Genomic DNA, 15,653 nt, shown 5'->3' with positions numbered 1-15,653 from the left:
CTTGCCTCCTATCCTGTAGGAATTCACATCTCAGGGAAGGTTCTAATAAAATGCCGGGGTTTCCTATAAAGAGCAGTTGTTTATTTCTATAGCTATACCTACTGTTGCTGCATACATCAATATGTAGGTTTTACTGTGTCTGACTAAATAGCATCAGTTACAAACAGTCGTGGAAGACTCGCTCTCTTCAATAGTGGAAAAGTTCCAAGCAAATGCACAAACTGGCAACCAATTCACAACATACTGATGCGCATTTTACTGTTTGTAGGTTGAGACAAAATAAAAAATATGAAACACTGTCACTGGAGAGAGAGAAAAAAAAATTGTTGATATAACGACCATAACAATGTTTTGGACATAAGGTATATATAAAAATCTAATTGATGACAAGAAATCAAGCAACAATTGCATACAAGTTGGCGATGTGACACTTCAACCGCATCAACCAACGAACACAAAAATTTTTACAGCATAAGAATTCAGATACACTGAATACATGACAAAAGAAACACAAAAAAATAATGACAACATAATAATGACAATAATCAATGATCAAGAATAATAAAAGTCATTATCGTAACATAATGTTTTTTACACATACAAGAGCAATGCAGTGACTGCACATAACAGACTACAAATAAAACTCGAACAGAGAAGCTGGACACCCAACCCATTCGCAATAAAGCCCCAAATATACACGGCCGCTGCAACACTTGGTGATGCCCGGACATTCGTTGAGAGAAACAATTAAATAATCAAGAATCACCTATTAATAATAAGGTTGTTTTTTAGAAAATAATGAGAATTCTTTGCATGAGAATTTGTATTTTCAAATTTTGAGAATTCCGATCAAAGGTGGGAGAACTTCGAAAGGAAAAAAATAATATAAAAGAGTTATTGAACGTGATATGAGAGAGATAAATCAGAATTTTCTTTCGCTTTTCACAGAAAGTGAACGATTGAGACTAGTTCATGTAGCCATATGCAACGAGCCGGCAGCGTCACCCGCCGCTCGCCCTGTAAGACACTCATACATAAAAACTTTGACGAATAGTTTATTTGTTAAATCTAGGAATCCTGACAAGCATAAAATCCAGACTGACCCGTAGGCAATACAGCTGCAGTGGATAATCTCTTACAAATAATAATGATGATAATAATAATAATAATAATGACAATAATAACAAATAATGAAACAGACTCAAAAACACCGGCACTTGGTCCAAACCGCCGGTCCGCGTCGGTACCGAAATGGAATCGCTGACGCTCTCATTAAACGTGTAATACTTTGTGACTGTGAAACGTGGGGGCATCTATAAGGTGCGAGTTTAGACCCTAGGACTAATACTGTACAATATAACTGAGTGGTAATGGGCAAAATAAAATAAATAAAAAAAAGAATCAGCGTAAAAATAAGAGAGAGAGAGGGTGGAGGGGGTCGCAGTGTTGCTGTTGAACCCTGGGAGGGACTGGGAATGGGCAATAGGAAAACCTTAAAATCTATTCTCTCCTTAACTCTATGACCTACCTAGGGCATTTAACTTCGGCAGATTTTTTATAAATAGGTCTTTTTTATCAATAATACATAGGTCAACTTGTCATCATTCATTCTTTTTTTTTCTTTCTTTTTTAAAAACATGTCTATACAAAAAAACAAAGCCTCCTACAATAAGGAGACTTGATTAGCAACCTCCGCGCTACGGAAGTCCACCTGACTAAGCTTCGCCTTGTACCACACAGGCTGGGAGACAGAAGCCAATAACGCCTCTTTGGTAAACAGCAGCTGCCGGAGGGCCCCTGGGGTGTCCCTTGGGCGTCCCTCGGGTGTCCCCTGGGTGTCCCCTGGGTGTCCCTCGGGTGTCCCTTGGGTATCCCTCGGGTGTCCCTTGGGTGTCCCTTGGGTGGCCCCTCGGACGGCCCCTCCGGAACCCTCAACCGCTTTCTCTTGTTGTTTTTCTTAGCCTCTTCAAGACAAAATAAGAGGTATATATGTATATATATATAATATATATATTCGTATATATATATATAAAAAGAGGTAATCGAATCACCATTTCACAGGCGTCTTTGTTTGAAAAAAATACATATATTATCATAATGAAAAAAAAAACTCATAATAAAACTTAAATGATACAGGGATTTAGAAAGTTTTTGATCGGTGCCAAAAACACGAGTCAGTAGATCTAGGTCCTGGACAGCGACAAACCCCAAAAACAAAACAGAAAACCGAGACCCGACAGAGGAGAGTGACTGGCGCTGGGGACACGCTCCTTCATCCCGCCGACGGGAGGAAGGCTTCCCCGCGCCCAGAGTGGAAAGGGGTGTGTGTGTGTGTGCGAGTCGGCGCCCCTCGCTTGCCTCCTTCAGGCACACCAGGAAACGTCTGCTTCGACGGGTGCTATGTACAAGATGAAATGCCTTGAGTGGAGGGGGCAGGAGGGAGGGAAGGGAAGGGAGGGTGGGAGGGTGGGAGGGAGGGGCAAGAGGCATGGGGAGAGGGGAGGGGAGGGAGGGAGGGATGGAGGGGCGGGAGGGAGGGAGGGCTGTGTTGACCGTGAGGTTCTCGTTCCTGAAGTGAACGCATGTGCCTGAAGAAGGGAAGGGTCGTTCGGCCGCCGCGACTCAAGCAAGCTCGTGACTTGAGAGTGGGTATTCTTTGGTATCCTAGCTAAGAGATCGGTCCGTGCTGCTCAAAACACGCACTCAGCTACACTAGAGGTCGTCTCTCGCTCTCTGGCGCGGCGCGCTCTGCGTGGAGACTTCTTTCTTCTTTCTCTTTTGTCTTCGGGTCCTTTTTGGCTTCTCCTCCTCTCCGCAGAGCCTTCGGCTATTCTTCGTTCGACTTCTGCAGCTCCTTACCGTTATCAGCTTTATTACATATATATATCTTCTCTGTTTCAGCGCGATCTTCCTTCTCCCTCAGTCCTTCTCTCGGGGCCGCGTCTGCGTCGAGGACTCGGTCCTTCGGAGCGCGGGAGGGAAGGGAGGGGGGAGGGGAGACCCTCGGGTGGGGGTGGGGGAGGGGTAGCGAGGAGGGGGTAGCGGAGGTCTGTCGCATCACAGTTGTCTTGATAAGCCGGACACCTGCTCGCCAACGGACACACAGCAGAGACGAGGTGGCGTCACAGCGTTACGTGCAGCGGTCCTGCCTGCCGCACATGGAGGCTCCGAGGGACGACTGCAGCATGCGCAGCCGCGCCGCCGTGTTGTTGTGACTGTTGCTGTTGTTGCTGTTGTTGTTGTTGTTGTTGTTAGTGGCGTTGGCGCTGTTGGTGGTGGCGTTGCTGTTGGCGCTGTTGCCACCGCCGCTGTTGTTGTTACCACCGTTGCTGGGACTCGAGTAGTTCCCCATGTCTGCGGAGGCGAGAAAGGGGCGGTCAGTTCGGCGGGCTTTTGGAAAAGGATTTTTGACATTCTAAAACGAGGAAAAGCATCTATTTCTAGCCTCAGTGCATCGGGCTCCTTCCATCTTGCCACCTGGCGTTCTCTAAACCCGCGTCTCGGGAGAGATTGCGGGAAACTACGAGATCTCGACATGTCCGTGATGCCAAGGAGGAAAATTAACGGAAATGCAGAAAAACGGAAAACCAAATATGTGGATGTGAACGGAAAAGGAATCGAAAGAGAGAGAGAGAGAGAGAGAGAGAGAGAGAGAGAGAGAGAGAGAGAGAGAGAGAGAGAGAGAGAGAGAGAGAGAGAGAGAGAGAGAGAGAGGAGTGAGTGAGGAGTGAGTGAGTGAGAAGAGTAGAGAGAGTGAGAGGAGAGAGAGAGAGAGAGAGAGAGAGAGAGAGAGAGAGAGAGAGAGAGAGAGAGAGAGAGAGAGAGAGAGAGAGAGCGAGAGCGAGAGAGAGAGAGAGAAAGAAGTAGAAGAAAAAGAAAGAAATAAAGAAAAAAAATCCGAAGGAAAACAGAAAAGTCCGAGAAACAAAGAAAAAGGGACTGTAAACAGACCAACACAAAGAACCAAAAAAGATAAGGTACACCAATACTCACAGTTACTTACTAAGGAGCCCGCCCGTGCCGTAGCCGTAGGTGGGGTACGCGGAGGAGTACTGAGTGTACGGCGAGGAGTACGTGTAGTCTGCCATGGAGCCGGCCGTGCCTGCGGGGGAGAGGGCGAGCTCGTTAGTCTCGGTGCTCGGAAGCGCGACCAGACGCGAAAAGGGGATGGAAACAGAGACGAAAATAACAAAATAATTAATAGGTAAAAATGAAGATGAAGATTATAAATAAACCTTTAAATGGATAGATAATGTAAAAAAGATATTATCTGGACTGCTATGGATGTCATCCCAAGCTTCGTCGGGGGGGAAATGGGGTCGAAGCCCCAGTGCCTGGGAGGTTTGAGGCTTCGAATGACTCTCCTTCGATTCTCACCAAGAGAAAAGGGACGCCATTTAAGTCACACTGTTTTGGTTGTGTCAGAACATGTAGAAACTAAAACCAAAGTACATGAGCGGCTGCCTCGAAGGGTCACGTGGTCATGGCGACGGAGGTGTCTGGGCAACTGCCTCTTGAGCAACAGGGAATCTGGAAGCGGGAACCCCTCTGGAAGGGGGCGCCACGCAGGCTAGCAGGACCCAGTGTGGGCGGGACGCGGGCGTGGGCATGCAAGTGGGCGTGCGGGAGTGCAGACTCGAGGGATACGAGTAGGAGTAGGAGTAGGAGCGGGGGGAGAGGGAGGGGACTTACCTGAGGGGGGAGGGGGAGGGCAGGAGAAGGGGGAGAGGGGCTTACCTGAGTAGTGCGTGATTGGCGGGAGGGTGGTGTAGGTCGGGTCGGGAGTGACCGCGGCATGGGCATGCATGGGTACGTGGGCATGCGTTGGGGTATGCACGTGGGTGTGTGCATGGTTGGGGACGTGGTGGGTGGCGGCGTGGGCGTGCGACGCGGGCTGGAGGACCGTGAGGGCGGAGGTGCAGGGTGTGTCCGCCTTGAGCGGGGACGAGCAGGGCGCCACCACCAGCGTGTCCAGCGACGTCACACTCTCACTCGACGTACATTGGGCGGGCGACACGGGCGTGTGGTCCGGGTAGTGGGCGGCCGCGGTGGTGTAGGCGGCGTTAGAGGTGGGCTGATGCTGGGTGGTGCTCAGGGGGGTGTAGACGGACCCACCTGACGTGCAGATAACAACTTCCCATCACACTCACACACTCAACTACACCCGGCGGTCGGGCGCACCCGCGCGGCACCCGCCACGTGGCGCGCCTCGTCTCAAAGCGTGGCTCTCACCCGAGGATGCGCACAATCCCTTCCCTTGAATCGGAATCCCTTCAAGAATCCCTCTGAGAATCCCTTTAAGAATCCCTCTGAGAATCCCTCTGAGAATCCCTCTGAGAATCCCTCTGAGAATCCCTCTAAGAATCCCTCTGAGAATCCCAGACTGTGAGACGAGTGAGTCACGTGGCCGAGGCGTCGAGCGCGCGCCTCCTCCCCGCAAGGGACTTCTCCCTCGGGCGTCCCTTGCCGAGAGGGCGCGGCGCTGCTTCTCGAACAACATAATAATAAGAGCTCATCTACAGGACGCAGCCGATGCCAACCACGAGGGCGACGAGGCGCGTTCCGCCGCCCGCAAGCCGTGCCATCGCTCGGGCGCCGCAAGCCGAGCGCGCGGGGCCCTTCCCTCGGGGATGTCGGCCGCAAAACGGCGTCATCCTCAGCAGGGAAGGGCCCCTCGGCGCTCCGTGTTGCAGCGCGTCGGGCGATGCATGAGACTCCCTCGCACTCAACCACTGCTTCCACGCCTTCAGAGAGAGCGTGGAGGGAAGGGTTGGGCGGGCGGCGAGAACGGGCGGGGTCGCCCCGTGCTACTTGTGCTATGAAGTGGCTTAAAAACTCTGGGCTGCATCCTTCAATAAAGTCTACAGGGTGCAAAGTGCAGGTGCAAATTAGTGCACAGGTGCTAATGTGCATTTAAGTCAACAAAATTATCTTGCATGAAGAAGCAACTGATCTCTATTACAGACACAATTAAAGACACAAACAAACAAAATATAAAATAATTCATACATGAGAGAACTACATCAAAATTAATATATTTCAGATCACAGGAAGAGAGAGAGAGAAAAAAAAACAGTCGTCATGCAATCATGCAACAACAAAAATTGGCGTCCATGCACAGCACTAATGTATAATGAATTCTCATGCAACAGATGATGATATAACATGCAAGGGGTTTGATTCCCAGTTCCCGGTTCCAGGTTCCAGTATTTGACAGCGGGCCAGACACCTTCGTCAGTAGGATCAGCGACAGCAAAATTTGTTATTCTTTTTTATCGTAATTATTTTTGGTTTTGCCTGACAGACAGACAGATGGGTGTTAAGAGAAGGATGGATGGCATTGCGGGGAAAATATTATTGACAGAAATGGAGGATATTAGCCTTTTTGGGTTTTCATTTGGTAGAATTCGAAAATATGAGGATGATAAGGGTGGGAGGAGACAGAATAGTGGAAAAATGAGGAATAAACTCGTTAGAAGGTTAGAAGAACACGTTAAAACAAAACAAAACCGAAAAATAGAAAACACAAATGCTATAAATAGAAAGAATAAGGGAATGTGGACACTTTAATGAGAGTGGAAATGAAAAATGGGAATAGATGGAAAATGAATGAAAAGTAGATTGAAAATAAGTAAAAATGAGATTGAATGTGAGTGAAAGTGATATTCAAAATGAGACTGAAGGTGAATAAAAATGAAAATGAAAACGAGCGATCCTGTCCCCTATGCGGCTAAGCCCTCCCTCCACCCCTCCCCCTGCAGCCCTCCCCCCGCGCCGAATAGCATCCTTGGAACAGCATCCTTCATCTCTAAGCGCGGACTTTGATGGCTCCTCGGGATCGGTTTCCTTTAGCTTATGACGCCCCGAACACCGCTCAAGAGGTCGTTCCGCGGAGTGCATTGTGCCCACTAAATATTTCTTCCAGGCGGCGACGGTCGGTCACCCGCTACGATTTTTGAAAAAAAAACGATTCTTTTCGCCTTCGTAACATTCCCTCTCTCTCCCTTCTTTCCTTCTCCCCTCTTTCTATCTCCTCCCCTTTTCTCCCCTCGCCTTCTTCCAACCTCTCCTCCCATCCTTCTTCCTCCCCTCTTCTCCCCTCTCTCTCTGTTCCTACCTTCCTCCCCTTTCTCCTCCCCTCCCTCCCTCCCCTCCCTTCCTTCCTCTCCGCGTTCATCTTCTTCTTCTTCTTCATCTTCTTCTGATCCCGCGCCAGGCAGGCCTTGTTCGATAAATCAAAGTGTTCATAGAATCCCGCTTTTCACGGCAGCGAAACGGCGATAAAATTCCATGGCTGAATACGGCGCCGCGACTGTAAAATCCACCATTGTCCCGACATTGTTGGCGGACGCAAGATGAGTTACGGCCGCGGCGGCCCAGGATATCTTACTCGCGCCCGTGCCGCCCGCCCTTAAATACACACACAGATTTTACTTGGGTGACGGAGCCGCCTTTTTGGGAGGCGAGTCGAGAACTGGATGGCCGCGCGGTGACTGAGGACTGGAATGGCCATTAAAGTCGGGCCGAAGTCTACTAGAAAAAGCTATATAAGAAGGGAAAGTCACCTCCCAAAATGGCTGCCGATCCAGTGCCGTCTTAGGGGAGACCGCGAGGGTGTGGGGGGGGAGGGAGGCAGGGAGGAAAAGGGAGACGGAGACGGAGGAGGGAGGGAAAAAGAGAAAGAGGAAGAGGAAGAGAGAGAGAGAGAGAGAGAGAGAGAGAGAGAGAGAGAGAGAGAGAGAGAGAGAGAGAGAGAGAGAGAGAGAGAGAGAGAGAGAGAGAGAGAGAGAGAGAGAGAGAGAGAGAGAGAGAGAGAAAGAGAGAAAGAGAGAAAGAGAGAAAGAGAGAAAGAGAGAAAGAGAGAGAAAGAGAGAAAGAGAGAAAGAGAGAAAGAGAGAAAGAGAGAATGAGAGAAAGAGAGAAAGAGAAAGAGAGAGAGAGAGAGAAAGACAGAAGTCGGGTCCCCCTCGGCTTCCTCAAGGCCCCGTCCGCGCCAGGGAGATGCGCCCGAGAAGGTCCTCCTCGGGCGCTCGGCCTCGCAGGATTCATGGTCCCGCCGGCGATGTCTGCAAGACGGACGCATTTCATGGGAAATTTCAGCGCCGTCTTAGAACAGATTCCGACCTAATGTAAACTTTCCCCGCGCGATCTGTGCGTAGTGCGATGACTTCCAAGCAAACTTGCTGACTTAACAGCCCCGGAGACGAACTTGTGGCCGGTGATTCCCTCGACTTTATGGCTAAACTTGGCTCAGGTTCCCAGGCCGGATCTCTCTCTCTCTCTCTCTCTCTCTCTCTCTCTCTCTCTCTCTCTCTCTCTCTCTCTCTCTCTCTCTCTCTCTCTCTCTCCTCTTTACTCTCTCCCTCTCTCTCTCCCCTTTCTTCCCCGCTCGTCGCACTCGCAAGAACAGCCGAGAATCCTCGAAGATGGCGGGGATCTCGCGTGATTAAATCGTGTCGGCGCGGTTCTGTGGATACGTTTGAGACGCAGCGTTGCATGGCGCCGAAGTGGATACGTTCTAGTCTCCAAGCCCGAGGATTTTATCCAACCTGATCCCTTACATCGAGAATGATTTGGAGTGACAGGATGCTCCAAGAATGAGGGTGATGCATGAGGATAATAAAGATGAGGATAATAGTAAGTGAGTAATGCATGTGATGGATGGCGATTCACACGAGTCCGTGAATGCCTCAGCGGCGGGCGAGGGACGTCAGCGCCAGCGGGCCTGAACGTCGCGGATGAACCGATGGGCGGGTTAGATGGATGGATGGAAAGGGGGGGAGGGAGGGGGAGGAGTAGGGGGGAGGCGGCTTGAGGGGGATGCTTACCTTGATGGAACTGGGACACGGTTGTGTCAAGGACTGAAGGAGCAGCGAGTACGGGCTTCACATCTTGCATGGTGATGGGTGTGAGAGGTGTCAGTCCACCTGCGCTACCTGTAGGAGGCCAACCACAGAGTTATTCTCTTGAGTTTTCTCTCTTTGACTTTCTTTCTTTCTTTGTCTATTTTTTTCTTTCTTTCCAACAGGAGGGGAGAGAACGGAAAAAAAACTGATTTTCGAGATTTTTTTTTCTGTTCTTTCGCCCTCCTTTCTTCACTTCTAAACTGTTTCTACTTTGACCTTTTTCTCTTTGCTTGTTTGTCTTCTCTCTTTTCCAACGAACTACGGACATCACCATACCCATCACCATGAACCTACAAGAGCTGACGTGGACCCGCCGACGCCGTCTTCCGAAGAGGGAGGGAGGGAGGGAAGGGAGGGAAGGGAGGGAAGGGAAGGGAAGGGAATGGGAGGGAGCCAGAGAGAGAGAGAGAGAGAGAGAGAGAGAGAGAGAGAGAGAGAGAGAGAGAGAGAGAGAGAGAGAGAGAGAGAGAGAGAGAGAGAGAGAGAGAGAGAGAGAGAGAGAGAGAGAGAGAGAGAGGAACAGGGTGTTAGAGATGAAGAGAGGCAAAAGAAGAGAAAAATAAAAATAAAAAGATGAAGGAAACATAAAAAACCCAGACACGAACGAAAGTTTCACCCGACAGTTGCGAATAAATAAAGAAGAGAATAAAAACCAAAGGCGGAGAAGAAGACGAAGAAGAAGAGAACAAAACCCGAAGAGAGATGACACGAGGCACCGTCCGTCCGGAGGAGCGACTTACCGAGGGAAGTGGCGAGAGGCGGCGAGTAGACCTGGTTGGTGTTGGATTGCGTCATGGCCATCGTCTCGTAGAGGGCGTCCGTCGAGGCGGAGGCGGCGGATACCGACGGGTAGCTGGCTGGGTGATCCACGAACGACTGGACGCTGCTGAAGGAGAGGCGGCGGGGGAGGGGGAGGGGAGGGGGAAGGGGCGATTAGTCTCACGCTGGCACAGAACACAATAAGTACATATTTATATTTACATACATATGTGCACATCCTACAAATACACACATGAATATATGAATCATCCTTATCACAAAGCCTCTACGAGGAAGCAACATGTAAACAGCAAAGACGAACAGCCAAACAGCGGCAGCTAATCTACCTGCGTTGAGCTCGACCTACCTGTAGGGAGAGCCTGCGCCCCCCGTGACTCCGCCGCCGAGGTCAGGAAGCAACGTCTTGGTGGCGTCTTCGGTCTTGAGGGTCGGCCAGGCCTGCTTCGACCATAACATCTGCCGGAGGGAGAGGCGGTTAGACACAAGAACAACCAGGTGAGATAGTAAGGGTAACAGAACAGACATGAATTTAACACCGATTCTGCTTCTCATTCTCGTGAAATTCGACATACATGACGACAATTCGAATTCGACATTTCCCGAGGGCTCCGAGGGCCGTCTCGTGTGGGCGGGCGAGACTCGACCCGCGAGAGGAAAGGAAGCATAAGCGCTGCTGACATTCCTCGGCGGAGTGACATAACTTATGCACACTTCAAACACAGTTGCAAGTCAGGTCCCTCGGGGAACAAGGAGCGATTATCGATACGCGACGGAAGCACGACGACCGTTGAGTCGTCATGCGGCGTTCGGGTCGTCGGCGCTCGCTCGCTCCTGCGGCCGCGTGTTGCCGCCGCAGATGCCGCCGCGGACGCCGCCGTGATGCCGCAATCGCAGTACCTCGAAGGCGCCCATTTATTTTTTATTGCTCGGCCACCTCGCCTTGCTCCAATATCCAATTTATATTCATACCGGGGCATTAGCGTGCGGCCCGGGCGTGACGGCCGCCATCTCGGCACGAGCCCCCCCCCCGCCCCCGCGAGCTGGGGGGTGGGGGTAGGGGGGTTACGATGGCATTAAATGTGGTAGTTCAGTCGTGTGTTTGCATAAGAGCGGTAATGTTGCACGGCCGCGTAACGGAAGCGAGCTGTCCTCCGGTGCAAGGCTGGCGTTGCAAGGCATCCTGCTGCCAAATGGAGGAGTCTGATGTCACAGGAGCCGAGGCGGCGCTGCCATCCTACCATCCTGCCATCCTGCCTCTAAACTGTCTCGTCACAGACGCCATCATCTCCCGTGTCCGGCTCTGGACGTCGCTCATGCTTATGCATGACCTCCGCCTCCCGCGCTGGAGCATTCTCGCTTGCATGCACTCACACGCACACACGCGTGCACACACAGACACAGACACAGACACGCACACGCAGGGCTCTTCGAGCAGCGCGTCCGCGGCCTCGGCCTTTCGTCCGCCCGAGCGGCCGAGCGGCCGAGCGCCAATCGCTCCTTCCGCAAATGATTAATTTTCCGCTCGTTACTTCTCACACTCATTAGGTAATTCTCTGCCTGAACAATGACTGGTCATGGGCGGGGAGGGGGGTCAGGGGAGGGATGTAAGGGGGGGGAGAGGGGCAGGGGGGTCAGGGAGAGACCCAGAGACTAAGGAAGAACTGCGGCTTGACTTTACACACTCCAGATGACACGGGCGGCGACTTTGCAGAGGAGAGTGCGACAGCGACGGAAGAGGGCGGGGAGGGGGGAAGGGGGAGGGGTGGAGGGGGGCAAGGGGAGGGAGGGGCAGCGTCCCAGCGTGACACGGAGCAATGTAGCAGATTCGAGCGCGCCGAGTGCGACTTGACGTATCGAGCAGCAGAGTGCGCGATCGGAAGAATGCGAGCGAAGCCGCAATCCCGCCCTTTGGCTCGCGTGCGAAACCATTCAATTACGGCGACGATGACGATGATGATGACGATGGGCGTGCGGGCGGGCGTGCGGGCATGCAATTGGTGTATTTGCCCGTGACTCTTACATCATAAAACTCATTACTGGGCATTGATTCCGCGCGCGTGAGGGATGGGAGTCCGCACAAGAGGGGGAGGGGGTGGAGGTGGGAGGGAGCGACGACAAGGAGTGGGAAGGGGGGAGGGGGGAGAAGGGGCGAACGTGCAAATGGGCGGGTGGAGCTGTTGGCGAAGTGAGTGATGGGCGTGACAACAGGTCGAGAGCGCGGGCGAGGTGTCATTTGGCCGTGGGCGTGTCGGGGCGTTGTGCAAGAGAGGGCGCGAGGTCGCCCCGATCGGTAAGGTAAACAAGGCGCTGCTAAGTACCGCTTTAATATTTAAGCGTCCAAAAAGTAAGGCGGGTATAAGAAAAAAAAGAAAGAAAAGAAATCAGATTTATCGACGAAATCTTAGAAGAATTTTGCTTTATCAGATCAAGGTTGTTTCTTCGGCTTTATTGGAATTTCATCCAGATTCTTTCTTTAGTCATGCTAGCAAGCCAGAGAGAAAGAGGGTGAGAGAGAGAGAGAGAGGGAGAGAGAGAGAGATAGATAGATAGAGAAAGAGAGAGAGAGAGAGAGAGAGAGAGAGAGAGAGAGAGAGAGAGAGAGAGAGAGAGAGAGAGAGAGAGAGAGAGAGAGAGAGAGAGAGAGAGAGAGAGAGAGAGAGAGAGAGAAAGAGAGAGAGACAGAGAGAGAGATAGAGAAAGAGAGAGAGAGAGATAGAGAGAGAAAGAGAGAGAGAGAGAAGGAGCTGTCTGCAGAGGAAGGAGAGACGCAAAGTGGACGTTGAAATTCACAATATCGACACACCATTGGCACTCGTGTTGTGTCACTGTCGGCGAGGGGGAGGGGCTCGTCGACACTTAAGCCGCGACTCAAAAATGCACAAATAATATAAAAATAACTGAATTCGCAAATATAAATATCCGAAAAAAAGTCCAAGGAATCCCCTACAAGCGAGAGGACGGAGCAACAGAGAGCAGGATCTGTGACATGGACATCCTAGACGCGGTATAATGAGCGGAGGAGGCGCTGGCGATACGGGGGGAAGGACGGAAAGGAGGAGAGGGAGAAAGAAGAAGAAGAAGGAGGAGGAGGAGGAAGAAGGAGATTGAGGAGGGAAAGGGAGAGAGGAAAAGAGATGGAAAAGGAAATGAGAGAGGATAAAAACCGAGAGCGGTATCAGAAAGGAAAAAACAAAAAGGGAAAGAGCGAGAAAGAAAATGTGAAACAGAAAGAAAGAAAACGCGAAAGAACTGAAATAAAGGCAGAGCAATCATGGCAGTAGAGGAAGAGAAGAGAATGGAAGGAAAGGGTTGGGAAGGACGGAGGGAGGGGGAGAGAGGGACGAGGGGACATGGAAGGAGGGGAAGAGAGGGAAGAGGGGAGGAGGGGACAGAGGAAAGAGGGAAAGAGGGGAGGAGAGGGGGGAGGGAGGGAGGGATGTGTGACTGCACGTCGTCCCCGGCCGGCACCATGACTGCCATAAACCAAAATGTCTGCGCCATAACTCCGCGAGACTACGATCCCGGCGCAAATAAAAGGCGAAGGAGGAACCGCCCGAAGACAAATAAAAGGGGCCGTAACTCTCTCATAAATCAGCTGCCCCAACAAATTGAGATTGGCACGGCGCCTCTCGGAATTTCAAAGCAGGTAATAAGGCCACTGATTGGCTACTTCACGTAACCAAGAATATGATCCGAGGGCTTTGATTGGCTGCCGTTGACCACCAGGGGGGAGGAGGGAGAGGGGCAGAGGGGGAGGAGGGAGAGGGGGCTTTCATATCGTGAATTGACCAATAAGATTACAAATGACCTCGAGGGAATGGTAGTTATGAAAGATATAGACTGCTTTGTTTGGGTGATTTGGAGCACCAAGGTGTAATAAATCTGTTTTATTGCTCAATTTTGCTGTAAGACATCGGAGCTTCCTCCATTTTCTTCGAGATTGTGGAATACGATCCCTTTGTCTTCAGCTGCCTTGCGAAGAGGGAGGAAGGGGGGAGAGGAGAGATAGATGGAAGAGGACGAAGAGGAGGAATGAGGGAGAAGAGGAAAAGGAGGGAGAGGAGGAAGAGCAGCTTTTCCAAGAAGAAGAGGAGGAGGGGGGAGGAGGAGAAACAGTGGGTGACAGACAGGTGGAAGAGGAGGAGGAAGATGGAAGAGAAGAGAGAAGAAGGAGGAGGTAGAGAAGTGAGGAGAGAAACGTAAGGAAAACAAGGAAAAGGAGATGGAAAAAAGTAGTCGATAGTGGAAGGAATCGGAATGGAGGGAGGAGGAAAAAGAAAAAAAAGAAAAAGGAAAGACATAGATAAAGAAACAGAAATAGAGGAACAGAGAAGAGATAGGAAAGATAGAGGGGAGGGGAGGGGGGGGAGGGTCAGTAGGAAATACGTTTTCTGTTTGTCTTATAGAAAACAAATTATCCTCATTCAGATTCGACAAGTTAAGAGGTCTCGAGGGCATAGTTCTTGCATGTATAACACCTTCGAGTACTAGCCTCTCCGAGATGGATTCGGTAGGGGGGAGGAGGAGGGTGAGGAGGAGGAGGAGGAGGAAGAGGAGGAGGAGGGGGAAGAGGAAGAGGGGGAGGAGGAGGAGGAGGAGAATGGATCTCGTATTGCTCTCAGATGTACAATATTGCCAGGTCGTAATTTCGCTATTAATAATATCTTCGTCAGACTGATAATGCATTGAGTGTTTTCTCTCTCTCTCTCTCTCTCTCTCTCTCTCTCTCTCTCTCTCTCTCTCTCTCTCTCTCTCTCTCTCTCTCTCTCTCTCTCTCTCACAAACACACTCTTTTCCAGCGGTTAATAGCCTGAGGCGGATCTATCAGCTGTTGTGTTTATAACAGATATTCATTTCTCACAGGCAGGTATCATGACAACATAAACTTATTTTCAAATTTGTGAATAAAGAACAAGGAAAACCAAAAAGATCATGATAATAATAACGATGCTAGAAACGTGAAGTTACGAATATCTATTGTGATTATCATAACATTCATCATTATCATTGTTATTATCATCTGTTTCATATTACTTACATTTGTGTATAGCGGGTCTGTGTTGTACTGCGTTCTCTGGCGCTTCGGATCGTCGTCTGGGTGACCAATCATATCGCGAGGTTCATCTGCGGAAGAAAATTGGAGGGTTATGATTGGTTTGTAAAAACGATATGTTATAAATAGATTAGCATTGGGGAATATCAACAGCAATGGAAAAAAATAATGATGATGGAAGTGATAACACTTATGATAATGATAAAGAGATGACAAAATGTTTCATCGCAAGCATAAATCGTGAAATTAGAGAATACCGGTAAAAGCCGATTGTTATTTGACACCAAATAAAGGAAATCGAAAGAAAAAAGAACGAAAGAAAGAAAGGAAAACAGAGAGGCAGATTCCACACATAGGCCTACATGAGCCGAGCGCGCAATCGAGAGTTCATATGGAGCGACTCACTCAACGCGACAGAAGCCGAGCCATTTTAAACCGTAATAATTCATCTTGTACAATATAATCAGTTTAATCCCCTCCCCCCCATTTCCCTACTTTCTCGCCTCCCCCTCCCCCCCACTCTCCCCTTCTTCCTCCCCTCTCCCCTTCTTCCTCCTCTACCCCCCTCCTCTTCCCCTACCCCCCTCCTCTTCCCCTTCCTCCCTCCTCTTGGGTTTCCTTAATGGCTTTTGATGGAGCGGGAGTTATTTTTATCTTTTTATTTTTTGTTGTGTGTGTTGGGGAGAGAGAGAGCGGCCGCGTGCCAGTCATCAGATTATCAAGGGCGATTTTTATTGACTTTAATATGTGTAATTCGACTAAAGGGAATTGGTGCGGTCGCCTGACGCCGCGAGAGGCCGCCCTTCACTCGCTCTGTCTCTTGTCTTCTCTCTCTCTCTCTCTCTCTCTCTCTCTCTCTCTCTCTCTCTCTCTAACTCGTTTCGTTCACTAATTCGCGGATTTCGGTTAATCCG

The 15,653-nt window shown here is 50.3% G+C and overlaps 1 protein-coding gene across 19 annotated transcripts in view; it reads right to left on the bottom strand.

Annotated features, from left to right (window-relative positions):
* Nucleotides 1-59: 59 nt before the first annotated feature.
* Nucleotides 60-15,653, bottom strand: part of LOC122259888 (uncharacterized) — a 205,668-nt gene continuing 190,074 nt past the window's right edge. For 13 of the 19 annotated variants that reach the window (XM_086533067.1, XM_086533070.1, XM_086533064.1 and 10 more), the window contains 7 exons: nt 14,725-14,810; nt 10,033-10,142; nt 9,647-9,792; nt 8,829-8,936; nt 4,738-5,115; nt 4,004-4,102; nt 60-3,354 (listed from right to left, as the gene is read on the bottom strand). In XM_086533067.1, coding sequence (XP_086389193.1) covers nt 3,131-3,354; nt 4,004-4,102; nt 4,738-5,115; nt 8,829-8,936; nt 9,647-9,792; nt 10,033-10,142; nt 14,725-14,810 — 1,151 coding nt within the window. In that variant the 3' untranslated portion in view covers nt 60-3,130. Of the gene's footprint in view, nt 3,355-3,993; nt 4,103-4,737; nt 5,116-8,828; nt 8,937-9,646; nt 9,793-10,032; nt 10,143-14,724; nt 14,811-15,653 lie in introns of all 19 variants that reach the window. The other 6 variants (XM_086533068.1, XM_086533074.1, XM_086533080.1 and 3 more) reach the window with 5 other exon arrangements.

The sequence above is a fragment of the Penaeus japonicus genome, unplaced genomic scaffold (genome assembly GCF_977035675.1).
Source record: "Penaeus japonicus unplaced genomic scaffold, GWHDUDI00000001_assembly GWHDUDI00000038, whole genome shotgun sequence".
Taxonomy (NCBI): Eukaryota; Metazoa; Arthropoda; class Malacostraca; order Decapoda; family Penaeidae; genus Penaeus; species Penaeus japonicus.
Note: the sequence above shows the minus strand (reverse complement) of the source record. Positions and strands in the feature narration are given on the sequence as shown.